This window comes from Saprolegnia parasitica (assembly GCF_000151545.1).
Source record: "Saprolegnia parasitica CBS 223.65 unplaced genomic scaffold supercont2.37, whole genome shotgun sequence".
In the NCBI taxonomy this organism is placed as follows: domain Eukaryota; phylum Oomycota; class Saprolegniomycetes; order Saprolegniales; family Saprolegniaceae; genus Saprolegnia; species Saprolegnia parasitica.
This window is the reverse complement of record NW_012156431.1, coordinates 103,152-116,933: the sequence shown is the minus strand read 5'-3', so window position 1 is coordinate 116,933 and position 13,782 is coordinate 103,152. Positions and strand designations below refer to the sequence as shown.

The 13,782-nt window shown below is 58.4% G+C and overlaps 8 protein-coding genes across 8 annotated transcripts in view; 4 read left to right on the top strand and 4 right to left on the bottom strand.

Annotated features, from left to right (window-relative positions):
- Nucleotides 1-1,017: 1,017 nt before the first annotated feature.
- SPRG_08350 (hypothetical protein) lies at nt 1,018-2,012 on the top strand (the record flags this gene model as incomplete). Its single annotated transcript, XM_012347591.1, has 2 exons — nt 1,018-1,797; nt 1,821-2,012. The coding sequence occupies exons 1-2, from the start codon at nt 1,021-1,023 to the stop codon at nt 2,010-2,012; spliced, it is 969 nt and encodes a 322-aa protein (XP_012202981.1). The 5' UTR covers nt 1,018-1,020.
- Nucleotides 2,013-2,668: 656 nt separating this feature from the next.
- SPRG_08349 (hypothetical protein) lies at nt 2,669-3,556 on the top strand (the record flags this gene model as incomplete). Its single annotated transcript, XM_012347590.1, has 1 exon — nt 2,669-3,556. The coding sequence occupies one exon, from the start codon at nt 2,669-2,671 to the stop codon at nt 3,554-3,556; it is 888 nt and encodes a 295-aa protein (XP_012202980.1).
- Nucleotides 3,557-3,961: 405 nt separating this feature from the next.
- SPRG_20599 (hypothetical protein) lies at nt 3,962-4,762 on the bottom strand (the record flags this gene model as incomplete). Its single annotated transcript, XM_012347670.1, has 1 exon — nt 3,962-4,762. One exon carries the CDS (start codon nt 4,760-4,762, stop codon nt 3,962-3,964), a length of 801 nt encoding a protein of 266 aa, XP_012203060.1.
- A 174-nt stretch (nt 4,763-4,936) lies between these two features.
- Nucleotides 4,937-5,893, bottom strand: SPRG_08348 (hypothetical protein; the record flags this gene model as incomplete). The annotated part of the gene is made up of 3 exons (XM_012347589.1): nt 4,937-5,438; nt 5,487-5,722; nt 5,777-5,893. The coding sequence occupies 3 exons, from the start codon at nt 5,891-5,893 to the stop codon at nt 4,937-4,939; spliced, it is 855 nt and encodes a 284-aa protein (XP_012202979.1).
- A 585-nt stretch (nt 5,894-6,478) lies between these two features.
- Nucleotides 6,479-7,550, top strand: SPRG_08347 (hypothetical protein; the record flags this gene model as incomplete). The annotated part of the gene is made up of 1 exon (XM_012347588.1): nt 6,479-7,550. One exon carries the CDS (start codon nt 6,479-6,481, stop codon nt 7,457-7,459), a length of 981 nt encoding a protein of 326 aa, XP_012202978.1. The 3' UTR covers nt 7,460-7,550.
- Nucleotides 7,551-7,893: 343 nt separating this feature from the next.
- SPRG_08346 (AGC/AKT protein kinase) lies at nt 7,894-10,411 on the bottom strand (the record flags this gene model as incomplete). The annotated part of the gene is made up of 3 exons (XM_012347587.1): nt 9,150-10,411; nt 8,957-9,105; nt 7,894-8,905 (listed from the first exon to the last, which is right to left on the bottom strand). Exons 1-3 carry the CDS (start codon nt 10,380-10,382, stop codon nt 7,894-7,896), a joined length of 2,394 nt encoding a protein of 797 aa, XP_012202977.1. The 5' UTR covers nt 10,383-10,411.
- Nucleotides 10,412-11,745: 1,334 nt separating this feature from the next.
- Nucleotides 11,746-12,248, top strand: SPRG_08345 (hypothetical protein; the record flags this gene model as incomplete). The annotated part of the gene is made up of 2 exons (XM_012347586.1): nt 11,746-11,942; nt 11,996-12,248. The coding sequence occupies 2 exons, from the start codon at nt 11,746-11,748 to the stop codon at nt 12,246-12,248; spliced, it is 450 nt and encodes a 149-aa protein (XP_012202976.1).
- Nucleotides 12,249-13,241: 993 nt separating this feature from the next.
- SPRG_20598 (hypothetical protein) overlaps nt 13,242-13,782 on the bottom strand; it is a gene marked incomplete at both ends in the record, with an annotated part of 1,735 nt that continues 1,194 nt past the window's right edge. Inside the window, one exon of the mRNA XM_012347669.1 lies at nt 13,242-13,775. Coding sequence (XP_012203059.1) covers nt 13,242-13,775 — 534 coding nt within the window. The remainder of the gene's footprint in view (nt 13,776-13,782) is intronic.

Here is a 13,782-nt window from a genome sequence, read left to right as displayed (position 1 = left end):
ACCCAGACGCGGGCGCCGACCTCCATGCTGCTGCTGTGCTGATGGGGCGGCTGCAAGTTGCCAAGTAACACCCTCAGCGCGATATTCGATATTGCTTGATGCGGCCATATTGACGTTTGTATGGGCGCCGAATATTTCGAAACTCCAAAAGATCCAATACAAAGTTCAAGATCAAATGCTGGCGACAGCAGAAAGGCCGCGTCTATTTTTAACCGTGCGACATACAAACCACAAGTGAATACAATAAACGGACGACACAGTAGCCGCGGCTGACCGACTGTCACTTCAACGAGGTCGACGCTATTAGCGTCGAGAGCCATCACAAGATGGATCTTCGTCTTCTTCCTTGGCACGGACAGGACCGACGACGCGAGTAGCCGCCAAGCTGGGGCGCGTGCGACAGCAGCCAGCAAGCAAAAATTGGCCAAAATCAACCACCGCGTGCGACACCAAAGGCCATTTCTCGAGAGCGAGAAGGTGACAAGGTCGAGGAAGGCGGCGTTGTTCTGGCTGCTGACGCGGCGTCCAAGGCCATCATGAGATTGCACATGCACGGATATATATGCGTTCTTATGGCCAGTCGAGGGGCCGTGCTACAGTACTCCCACCATGCGGCCAAGCAGCCTCGACCAACGCATGCAAGACTACATATGACCTCATAGGAGCGACAACGCGTAGTACTCGCAGCAGTAGTACGGCTGTGCGAAGGCGAGGGAGCGTCGGTGCCAGCTGGACACCTCCAGCCGCGTCGTCATCGAGTCGCCTTCAATTTGATGGGTCGGCGGGAGTATCCCCTCCTCGGTAGGATAGCCTGCGCAGTTGCGACGAACTCTGTTGCTCAGCCGCCATCTCAGTACCCCAACGAGGTTGACGGCTTCGGAAGTAGCCATCCTTCCAGAGAAATGCGACGCGCTGTACGTGGCAGCCTCCCGTGCTCGGATGGCCGAATCCAGCCGAGCCATCATCCGGTTTATATAGGCCAGCGTATCCGGATCGCCAGCCGGGACATCCGTTTCGTAGATGAATGGCGAAGTGCTGGTCGGGATCCTCGGCGGCGTCGGGCCCGCGGCCGGGCTCGTCCTGCACCAGGAGATCCTCCGCAACACGCTGAACGACGGGACCGACCAAGGCCACCTCGACGTCGTGCACATCTCGCGCTCGGCCGACATGGCGGCGCGGCCGGCGTACCTCGCGCAGCTTGAAGCGGGCGACACCGAGCACGACGATGCGATCGAGAATCCTGCATATGGCATGGCGCGCAGCTTGAGCATGCTCGTGCTCGCGGCCCAAGCGCGGTCGGCGCGCCTCGTCGTCGGCGTGCCCTGCAACACGTTCCATGCGTCGCCGATCTGGGACACGTTTGCCGCGCTCGTGGCTGCGCAGCACGCCGCCGACCGCGTGACGTTGCTACACATGCTCGACGAAGCTGTCGCGATGATTGGCATGCTTGCGCCCCATGCCACGACCATTGGCGTCATGTCGACGACCGGGTCACGCCGCGCACGCATCTTCCACGACCGGCTGGAACCCGCGGGCTACACGGTGGTGCAAGTCCCCGACCATGTGCAGGACGCACTCAACGACTCGATCTACAACACCGAGTGGGGCATCAAGAGCACGTCGCCGAGCATCCACCCGCGCGCCGTGCAAAACTTTCAGAGCTACGCCAAGCTGCTCGCGCACATGGGCGCGCAGGTCGCGATCCTCGGCTGCACAGAGATCCCGCTTGCGCTCACGGGTTCGGAGATCTATGGGATGCTTCTCGTGGATCCGATGGTCGCGCTCGCACGGGCCATGGTGCGGTCGGCCGCCCGGCCAAGCTCGTACCCCTCGACATCAAGCTGCCGCGCGACGTCCATCTGGGCAAGCCAAAGCGCACGCTGAGTGTGCGAAGCGACTCGGTCGACCTCACGGACGCGTGCGAGACGCTCGTCGATGGCGACGACGACTCGAGCGACGAAGGCATCATTACGGCCGAAGAGCTCGACTCGTTCCGGTTTTGTTTTTACTAGACGACTGCGCCACCGGAGTTTTGTGCGATTTTGAACTAAGTTATGGCCATCATAGACATATTCCATGTATAAAGCGGGTGTGACGTCGACGCCGCACGGAAGGCGAATGCAGTCTCGTGCATCGCTCCCATCCAGCTGTCGTCTGTCAAACAGACAATACGTCCAACATGTTTACAAAACTCGCGACACACTTGTCTGACAGCTCTAGACAACTTGTCCAAACAGAGAGCCTCGTTGATGTCCTGGACGCCGGGTTGGGCCCACCTGGCTGTCGATTGTCCATATAACCTCTTGGCAGCATCAGGACATCGTCGTCACTTGGAGGCCAACGAACTACGCTCCTGGACGCGGAGGTGGTGCCCGAGAATGTACACTTGCGGCGATCGTGCGAGCCGAACTGTGGGCGACCGCTTGAGACATACAAGCAAGCTTGAACCGCTCGCCATCTCGCGCCGCGCTGGGTCGACAAGGTTCTTGGCGACTGCCGCGAGAGAGCTAATGTAGAGATTTGAGAGAGATCGAGTTGTCGTTGGGCTCGCATCAAGGCTGCAAGAAAATCCAACGCTCGCTCGCGCAAGACTTGAAACAAGGCGCAGCGAGATCTTAGTGAGATTTTATCCGGATTGCAACGTTGCCAGAGTTGAATCTTTGCCAAGATGGTCACGCCACCAACGACGGCGACAACGAACGCCGAGACGATCACACGTGCTTCTGTCGACCCAGTGAAGCGCATCAACCAAGCGATCGAGGCTCTGGACTGGGATGGCGCGCAGGCCGCCCTTGACGTCATCGATAACGACGGCTTCCGGGTGTGCTCTGCGACCGAGGCCGACTGGGAGCGCTACGTCGAGTCGGAAGACCAAGCGATGAAGTCGCGCCACTTTGAGTTTAGAGACGACTCGATTTATCTCATCGAGATGAGCGGTGGTCTTCACGCTAGCATTGCAGGTGGTATCGACGTCGCGATGCTAGAGGCCACGAGACCGGAGGCCACGGGGACGGACTATCGAGTCCTCGAGGCTTGCCGCGACGCATACGTCGACACGACCCTTGAACCAGCGGCCAGCAAGCTGCCCAAGCTATCGCCCGACTGCAGCTTCGGTCCCGCGATGGAGACTGACGCCATCTTTCCCGACTGGCCCGACGACCTTCGCTGGAACGAGTTCCATACGCTCAAGGTCGAGGTCGGCATCAACGAAGGCTGGCGAAGCATGAACCGCAAGGTCGCCCAGTACTGCACCTTTCCGGGCATTCGCTACGTGCTCTGCGTCTTTGTCTCGCCTGCCATGGAAGTGCGCCAGTACAAGCTCGTCTCGATCACTAACAACGAGCTTGAAGGACCAGATCCAGCCCTCGTCGAGCCGATCCCGATCACAGTCGACACGCCCGTGCGAATGGATGCTCGTCGGCTCTTGGCACTGCCGGACGACACGGCCCTTCCCGGGCGCTTTCCCGCCGAGGTGGTTCTTGAGTTGAACCCGATCCTACGAGGCGCGTGGGTCGAGTGTCGGAGCCGTCACAACCGCAACCCGCCTCCGTTCTAGTACATGAGCTCGCTTCTCTTGTTCTTTAACAAGTCTGGCCACGGCAGTGTTTCATTCGCCCTTTACAATGTCGTGTGTACCTACCCAGTATTTCCCTTCAACTTGATATTTTTCACACGAATCTCGCGCCCTTTCGAATGAATACTGAGGTGACAATAACAACAGCAGTCGACACCAAGTCTGGGCCAAAGCCTAGTACTTCTCCCTCGCAGCGAACCCCCATGCATCGCGTAGACGTCTTTGGTAGCGATTGATAGCATGCCACTACTGCTAACGACTTCGCTCGGCTAGATGGCTCGTTTCTCCTGGACCGCGAGGTCGACATGGAATAGGATGACACTGCATAGCAATCGCTCCTTGATCAAGATACAGAAGTCATCGCATTGTGTGCAAACTCGTTGCGTCTTACAAGAGACTGGACAAGAAATCCGAAGCGTCCCGCGAGGCTTGGGCTGAAATATCGCTCGATGGCGCAACGGCCGGCGTGCTCTTGTTGTTGAAAGCGAGCTTGAGCTTCTCGCGGCGCTGCTCCTTCTGCCGCTTCTTGTCGGCGAGCGTGAGCTTGGCGTGCTGCGCCTCGGCGTGCACCTCGGTCAAGTAGCTCTTCTCCTGCGAGTTGAGCGTCTTTTCCCACTGCGAGACGACGAAGCTGCCCACGCTCTTCGAGCCCTCGGTCGGTGGTGGCGGCGGCAACGAGGCCTCGTACTCGTGCTTGGTCACCTTCTTGGTCCGGCCAAACTCGTCGACAATCTCGACCCATTCGCCATCGTCAGCTGCGGGCTTGGGCGCAGCCTCCGTGAATTCATGGTCCCGATGGGTCGTCTTGGCGTCAAAGTTGATGAGCACGTCGCCAGTCGCTGGTCGCTCGCCGCGGGCCATTTGATCGTAGAGCTTGGCTTTCTCGATGAGTATCTGCCGAGACCGCTTCTTCTTGGCACGCTCGTCGTCGCCGAGGGCTTCTTCGTCTTCGTCGCGCTGCCGCCGCTTCTCGATGCCGGCGTTCGTCTCGGACTTCTTGCCGGCTTGGAGCTCCTTGGCCCGCGCGCCGCGCTTCGAGCGCAGCCCCGAGGCCTCCGTGGCCGCCTTCTTGCGCTCCTGCTCGCGGAAGACGAGCGCCTTGAGGTCGACGATCGACTTGGAGTCGACCTTGATCGCCTTGGCCTTGGACGGGACGAGCGCCGACTCGGTGAGGAACCCGAGAGACATGGCGAATGGAAATCTGGCTGGAAACACACACCCAAATAACGCGACGCGTCCGCTCAGTAAAAACGCACCGTCGCCTCCGCAGACGAGTTTTCGGTGCAAGGAACAAACATGTACACAACGTCTATAGTAAGAAAGACTTTTTACAAAAATTAGCTTGTCGCTGGCGCGCCCGAGCTAGGCCACTTGCTGCGCGTGGAAGCGGGGCAGAAAATCGGTGCGGAACCAGTCGGCAGCGGCGCTCGCACTGGCGACGTGGACGAGGGTGGCAGTGGCGACGGGCGCGGGCGCAAAATCCTTCATCGGGCAGGGCACTTGGATCCCGATATCGTACATCGAGAAGTCATCCGTCGTCACGTTGGCGGCCACGACACCGCTGGCGTCCACGGTGGTACCAAGCATCGCGTCGTCCCCAAAACGCACGTCGCTCAAAAATGCACCGACGTCTTCGTCCGTGACCTCGTCCGTGGCCTCGTCCATGACCTCGTCTGTGACCTCTGTCCACGTCGTGTACAGGTCGGACGCCATCAACATTGGCATGGTTGGTGCTTGGTCCAGGTTTGTCGCTTTGTTGATCGCCGCCTCTTGGTCTTCGGTTGCCTCGGCCGGCTTCGACGTCAGCACAACTGCCGTCCCCTTCGCCTCCATAGCCGCCCACTTGGGCACAGCTTGTCTGTAGCTACAACACAGGCTGAAAATCCCGCGCGTCCATCGTTGAAGATACTACCTCCGGGTGCCCACGATGCGGGCGACTAGGAGCCACCGTCCGTGGTGAGGCACGTGTTGCGTGATGTACATCGCGTAGCAAAGCCAGGCCGCTTCGAGCTCGCTCCAGCGACCCTTTTTCCCCGCTCGGAGGCTATGAAAGCGTTGACGGCAGTCATGGGGATCGCGGCCCGGCAACAGCTTGGCGACCTCGGTCCATGTCTTTGTATTCGTGTCCGTGAGCATGACAACCAAGTCCTAGACACGAAACATGCATTGACGCAAGGGACGGCCCGGCGAAAGACTTCGTACCTCGTTCGGCGTCCACGTGCACTTTTCGTTCTTCTTCTTCGACGTCGTGAGAGTCGTCTTCTTCGGCTTGAAGGAACCTTTCTTGGCATGTTTCTTGGAGGGTCTCTTGCTCGTCATGGCAAAAGTCGTCGAACGTGCAGCCATGCTTGTCGTCACTCGTCTGCTCGGGGCCGGGCGAATTGGTGAATGATAAAAAACGCCAACAAGCAAACGCGGGCTGCTCGCCTTTAACTCAATGTATCAACTCGTGATTACAAAAAGCACGTTTAATTCCAATAATTTTCGCTGAATTGCCCAATAGTATCAACCTCTGAGCCAATCGAACGACATGTGGCAACCTGCGGCTGCGCTGCTTTGATACCTTCCAGACTTCTGTCTACAAATCACCCAATGATCACCAACGAGACCAGATCGATTTGATACAATTTCAAGTTGGCGACGGCAAATATGTACAATGGGCCTCGTCAGCACTCCCATCTTGGATGCGCTGGACCTTCCTCACACTCCTGCGCTTGCATGATGCGAACGCTTGCTTGGCTTCGTACGCCACGCCGCTTTGAGGAGCGTCCCCTCTTCTTCTGCAAGCGCCATCAGCAGTGGTCTTCACTAGGCTTCTCATGTCCGAATTTCGACGCTGCCACATCCTATTTTGTGCTTCAATTAGGACTCTAGACATCAATTGGTCCCAGGACTTGCTCGGCCATGTACGCGACGGTTGCGTCGCGGGACCGGCGGCCAGCCAGCCGCCCGGCCATGATCATGAACATCCCGATCAAGGGCAAGAAGCAGACCAAGAGCCAGCGCAAGGCCGCGGCCAAGGCGCAGACGGAAGCGGCGCCGCAGATCGTCCAGTGGGTCGAGGAGCGCCTCGACGACCACGTGTGGCAGCTCATCTTTGAATGCATGGACGTCGCGTCGCTCTTGCAGGCGCGCCTCGTCTGCCGCTACTTCCGGGTCGTCGCCGAGAGCCCGGTGCTGTGGATGGCGGCGCATGCGCGGACGTGGGGCCACGACCTGCCTCGGACGTACACGGCGTGCACATGGCGCGACATCCGCGGCCTCCATGGCCGGCGCAAGGCCCTCCGCGTGCCCGTCTCGACGCGTGCCAAGACGACGCTCGATCCCGATACCTACAGTCTCACTGTCCTCAACAACTCGATGCTGCGCAGCTTTGACCGCGGAACCGTCGACTCGGTGCGCTCGTCGGGGCCGCTGCCGCCACTGCCCGCGCTCTGCCAGGACGGCGCCACGTATTTTGAAGTCCGCACGACCACGTACGTGAGCGCCGGCATGGTCTCGCTCCGCGACCTGCGCGCCTACGGCTTTGGCTCGGACGCGCACGTCGGGTGGCATCCGCACTCGGTGGGCTACCACACGCACGGCCCCGGCCTCGTCTACCACGATGGAAGCGCCATGGTCGAGTCTCCGGGTGCCTTTGCGCACTGGTCCGACCGCCTCTTTAGCGCCGATGCCGGCGACGTCGTTGGCGTCGGCCATGTCCCAAGCCTTGCGACTGTCTTCTTTACACTCAACGGCGTGCTCCTCGGAGAGGCGCCGTGCGTCTTGGAGGGCGATGACGTCGCGGGCGCGGTCTCGATCCACGCCCTTGACGCGCACGTGTCGATCAATTGGGGCGTGCAGCCCTTTGTGTTTGCGATCGAAGCCTACCTCGCGTCCTTGTAAACCATATTACACGATAGTAGACATCTACAACTCGTGTACTAGGTTGTAGCCGAAGCAACTGGCACGCATCGACTTGGGTGCACTACATGGCATACTCTGCAATCGAAACAGAAAATGTTGAAAAATACACTGTTTTTTGCCCAATCCAAAACCAGCTCGAAACGATATGGCGCGCTCTGGAGCTCCACTCGCACGTGCCTTCTCGAACGCGAGCCGAGTACGTCGGCGTCAGTGAGAAGGACGTCTCCTGCTTGGTAGTACATTGCACTTTTCTTGCTGGACGTGTGTTCGTGCTGCGGCTCTCCCGGCGACGGTCAAGGTCTACGAGGCGTGGTCACCTCCCACGCCAAGGCTGTCATTCTGGTACCATGTTGTCTTTGAAACGGAACATGATATTGTACAATAACGATAAGGTGGATGATTATGGACGCGATTCAATAGGAAAAGTGAGGTTGTACGAGTCGATCATGCTTCGATCGCGAGCGCTTCGAGTTGAACGCTTCGCCGGCCGCTAAACGCAGAGTCGAGCATCTCGTCTTCGTCGACAAGGAACGACGGCGTCGAGTCGCAGACGTAGCTAAAGTGGCCAAAGCGTTTTGCATGCTCTGCTGCTGCGCCTGGAGCTTCTCTTGGCGGCGCGCCAGCGTCTCCATCGGTCGCCAGCCAAAAATGTTGAAGAAGCTCGACGCGGTCGCCGCCGGCGTCTTGCTCTGGACGATGCGCCCGAGGTCCGTGTTGGTGCGGCGCGACGTTGGCAGCTCCTTGCTCGTGTCAGGCTTCCACGGCGGCGTAATCTTCTTCTTGAGCACCTGGTCCCACGCCACGCCCTTGAAGAACGGATGCACGAGAATGTCCGACGCGTGGTGGGCGCCGAGGCGCTTCGTCGGGTCTTTCTCCAAGAGGCCCACAATGAGCGACTTGGCCTCGTGCGCGATCGGGAGGCGACTCGGAAACTTGACCGGGTCCTTGTCAATGAGCCGGTAGAGCACCGAGACGTTCGGGTGGTGGAACGGCCGGCGGGCAAACATCATCTCGTACAAGAGGATCCCGAGGCACCACCAATCGACCGCCTTGCCGTACTCACGGTTGCGCTTGGGCTTGAGGAGCTCGGGCGCCGTGTACGCCGGCGACCCCGCCATCGTCCGCGCGCCCTCGAGCGACCGGACGTTGGTCTTGCTCAGGCCGAAATCGACCAGCGCCACGTTGCCGTCCTTGTCGAGCATAATGTTGTCGGGCTTGAGGTCGCGGTACACAATGTCGCACGCGTGCAAGTGGCACAAGGCGAGGACCAGCTGCGCGGCGTAAAACTTGATCCGCGCCATGTCAATTGGCAGCTTGATGCGCTGGTCGCCGTCTTCCGAAAACTTGTTCATGTGCACGTAGAGACTGCCACCAGGGTAGTACTCCATGCCCAGAAAGACGCGCGAGTTGCTCTGAAACGAAAACCTACCGCGGCCATCAAGATCTTGATAGATTGATACAAAAAGCTTCGCGTACCGCAGCGGCGCAATGAACGGGTGGTACACGTCGCGGAGGATGCGCATTTCCGTGCGCGTCCGGACCTTGTCGTACGTCGACATCGAGTTCTTGTCGAGGATCTTGATGGCAAAGATCTCGCCCGTCGTCTTGCGCTCCGTGAGAACAACCTACGAATCCATGAGCGTCTTGATACATTGATACGACTCGATACCGTGCCAAACGTGCCTTGGCCGAGCACCTTTTTGACGGTAAAGTGCTGCATGGAAAGCGACAAGACGCGCTTGGTCGCGGTCGCGCGGAGACTCTGCTTGAGGCGCGAGACGCGTTCGTCTGAGTCGGACGTGAAGAACGCTTGCGGATCGACCTCCATGTACATCTTGACGCTGAGCACGCGGCCGCCCGGCGACAAGGTGACTTCGTCCTTCCATTCGCAGTCGAACGTCTTCTTCAGGTGGCGGTTCGTGAGCTTGCTCCGGCCAGACGCGAGGATGACGTTCGGGCGCGAGCTCAGGAGCACGCGGTGGACACTCATGTCGGCGATCGAGACGCACTGCGCGAGGCCAAACATCATGTCGACAAGGCCTTCGCGGCCATAGAAGACCGACGACGGCATGAATGGGACGGGGAAGTGCAGGCTCGCGACCACGTCCATCGAGCAGAGCGGGAAGAGCGCGAGGAGCTCGTTGCAGAGCGTGCTTGGCTCCTGCATCTTGCGCTCGTAGTTGGAGATGCACGTCGACCAGAGGTTGTAAAAGTGGGTCGTCGTCGACACGTTCCGATTCTTCCAGTCGATCGACGACCGGATCGACGGCGGCGCCATGGCCGCGCTGAAGCTCGCGGTACTCACCGAGAGGCGGCCATTGTACGGCAGCGCGCTGCCGAGCGAGAGCCTTCCAGCCTGCGACGCGTTCATCGCCGTGTTGCTCGTGCGGCCGTTGAAGCTCAAGCTCAAATTGTTGCCGGTAAGCGTCATGAGCGACGACGGCAGCGGCTGCGTGGCCGAGAGTTCGCCGACCGTGTCGGGCATCGCTGGCGGCAGCAGCGTCGAGTGCATGTATTCGTTCTGAACGGCCTTTTCAATCATGCGGATCCAGAGCTCGGTCTCGATCGGCGTCTTGGTGTACATGGTAAAGAGCTTGTCGATCGAGGTCGTTACGACAAAGCCATTGCTGCGGCTCGGGTCCTTCTTGGCGCCGGTGACGGTCACGCGGCCCTTGTACTTTTCAAGGTCCGCGGACGCGGCCTCCTTGGAGGCGTAGTAGGTGAAGCACGTGCCCGAGAGGACTGCATATCGGTTGCGCCAGTTGCGCACGACATGGCCTTGCTTCCAGATGTAGCCTTCCCAGTCCGTGTCCATGATGTCTTCGAACGAGTGTAGTCCCATCGAGATGGACTCGGTGCCAAGCTCCATCTCGGAGCTGCGCGCGGCTGCGGACCCGCCCATGCTGCTGCTGCTCGTCTCTGGAGTCGGAGGATCCGGAAGTGGCCCGGTCTCCTACCTTCGAGTCGTATAGGTGCGACACCTACCCGACTTTATTTTATTTCTCTTGGCGTTTGTATAGCGTGCGTAATACTTTCAAACTGGCCTCTTTCGAGGAATATTAATTTGATCGTTTTTCAACGGCCGATGGCCAATATAATATGCCATCGCGACGCAAATAGTGTACGCTCGCATACCGTACACGATCGACATCGATGGAGAGACGCGATGGGCATGCGACACCATGGTGCCCAGGACCAGGAATTATTACCAAGAGCCCACAAAAGGTGAGAGACACTCGTCGGTAATACTAGTACGCGAGATCCACGATTTTTGCAGCTTTCCCGCCGCGTTGACCATTTTACGGGAAAATGTTTCAGCGCCGAGCAGAGAGATTTTGACACGGGGACTTTTACCGCCTACTTACCAGCAGGCAGTCGCGGCGTCTGCATTGCTCAATCGCTTGCAACGGATCCTCGCGGATCGCGAGCGTCTCGTCGGCAGCTGCAGCGCCCAATGCGACGTCGTGCTTCAATTGCGGACGGTGCAGGATCTATGCACCATACATCGTACACTATATGCCACCTTTTAGCATACCATTTGATCTCCGACCAGACCTCCGGCCGCCATATTAATAAAAATTGCAATTGAATTGATATCCTATAAAATAAAATGCACAGGAACAGATTCGAAAACGCCATGGCAACGCAATGGTAGAATATTTCATGTCAATATATTGGACGCCACCATCCAATATTTATATACTCACGAGCCGGCACTGGCAGTCGCGCCGTTGATGATGACGGGAATAGTCACGCCTGCTAATACCCATGGCAAGGGCTGTTGTAGTCGCGCAGGTCTTGATCGCGTCTGGTAATCGCAGTGCACCTGGATCTGGTCAGCGGTCGCGGTTGGCATCTGATGATTGCGCACCCAAGCTACTTCACTGCGTCGACGACGAGCCGGCCAGACTTTGACGCTCGAGCGCGTCTCGTCTCGAGGGCTGTCATTTCGAGTTCGTCGCCTCGCCTTTAGAGGGCCAAGCTGCAATTGCTTATAAAGTATAAAGGTTACACATGGGCGTACGTGGCAGCATGTGGTGCTCGCTGCCGCCAAATTACGTCTGCTTGAAGTTGGGCACCGTTCGTCCATGGGGCATGGGGCGTGTGATCGTGCAGCGAACGAAGTAGCTTCATGCGCTCTCCTCCTGGCGATCTTCCTTGGTGCATCGCGGCCATTGGCGCAAAAGACAGAATTTCATGACGTTTCATTCGCGTGTGCCAAAGATTCGCGGCCCATTTCTGCCAATCGCCTTCTTGACGCTGCCATGGAAAAGTCGTCGACCTTCCGCATCCAGCTCGTCCAGCATGGCCCGAGCGGGCTGCAAGTGCTCCGGAAGAAGGTGCTTTTGCGCATCGACGCGGACGGCGTGGCCATCGCGGGCCAGCGCCTGCCCGCGCCCGACCATCTCGTGCAGAAGCGACGGCTCCTCCGGCTTTACCTCCCCAACGCCCACGAGACAACGTACCCTCCTCATCAGCATCGTCGTCCGTGTCGCGACAGTCGTCTGTGTGTAGCGTTCGCTTCGCAGACAGCGTCGGCGTCGACGCATGCACCGACCAGCTCCGCATCCGGTTTCCCGACTGCCGCCTGCTGCCCGCCGCTGCGGCCATGCCTGCCACCACCGACAACGAGGCTGACCCGCCGTCGCTGGACGAGATGGCGTCGATGTTCATGTACGACCCTGGCTTTCGCCGGCTCGTGCAAGACCTGCACGTGCAGATCGCTGCCAACGAGGTCGCTGGAGGAAGCATGCATGCGATATCGTAATGTTCAACTGTCTGCGTGGGCAGTCTCTGTTTTGTGTGGCGGTGCACGTGAGCATAGGAAATAATTTTCTCGAGTTGAGCTTTGGACAAGTGTTATGTCTTTGTCAGAGCTTCTATAATGTTGAAAGGGCCGGGGGTCTCGGGTTGCTACAAAAAGAGAAAAAGTACAGGCACCGCGATGAGAGTGCTTATAGGACATTCGTTTCTTCGGTTGCTGCATAGTGCCTGGGTTAAACGAAACTGACCAAGTACCATACATAATTTTGGACCCCACTTCGATCCTCGCTGCGCGCCTTCTTTTTGGGCACACGTTGAGGACAAAAATTACATTTGGATACGGAGACCACAAGGAGATAAGCGCCAAACCAGTACTGCTTTGCTTTACTCGATACTAACGCATTACTGACTTGGCGGCTCTCCAACGCGAAAAAGTTAATACGGTGCCAACATCACCCGTCCGGAAATAAAATCGAGTGCACACGTACACAGATGACCGCCGTCGAGCCCAAGCAAGCGTCTTCGTAGCCAGGAGAGTGGGTTAATACACGCGTTAGTATCGAGTAAAGCAAAGCAGTACTGGTTTGGCGCTCATCTCCTTGTGGTCTCCGTATCCAAATGTAATTTTTGTCCTCAACGTGTGCCCAAAAAGAAGGCGCGCAGCGAGGATCGAAGTGGGGTCCAAAATTATGTATGGTACGTGGTGAGTTTTCTGGGTATAAGGCACTTTGCAGCAACCAAAGAAAATATATATTTCTGACCGGAGACGACACTTGTCTCCTTACTCTCGGTGCCTGTCCTTTTTCTCTTTTTACAGCAACGCGAGATCCCGCCCCCACAAGCTCGGAGTAGCACGCCCGTCTCGACGCCATGGCCAGCGCTCCACGTACAAACCCTGTTTCCTTTCTTGCACTGTTCATTTCCTGTACGACCACCACTGAGACGTTATAAGAGCAACATCTTGGCTATATCTTATTGCGATCCCGACTAAATCCTGTCACGTCGTCGATTCGTTGTTGGACGCGGCCTCGGACGCCGTGTGCTCTAAAAGGCGGCGCTTGACGGTCTGGAGGATCTCGAGCAGCGCCGACGCTTCGTCGCGCTCCTGCCGAATGAGGGCGACGTGGAGCATCACGGGCAGGTGCATGATCGCGTCCTCCTCCTCGGCCGCGGACGGGTCGCCGTAATTCATGCGGTAGTAGTTGAGCGCCGCGGTGCGGTACTTGTCGTACAAGTCGATCGACGCGTCGTCGGCAAACCCATATTGGCCATCGCGCACCTCCTGGAGTTCGTCGCCGGTGCCCGCGCCGACGCCTGCAAACGTCGCTTCGTTCTCGGCACACATGCGCTCATGCGCCTCTCGGATGTACTCTTCCGCAATGCCATGCGCGAGCGCCAGGATCAGAAACACCGCGTACTTGCGCTTGAGGTGGTCGGCGAAGAAGTGCAGCACGTCCGGCGACAAGGCGGCCTCGGTGCCGAGGGGCGCGGTCCCGGACTCGATCTCGCGCCGGCTGTTGGCCGCAAAGAGCTCGTGG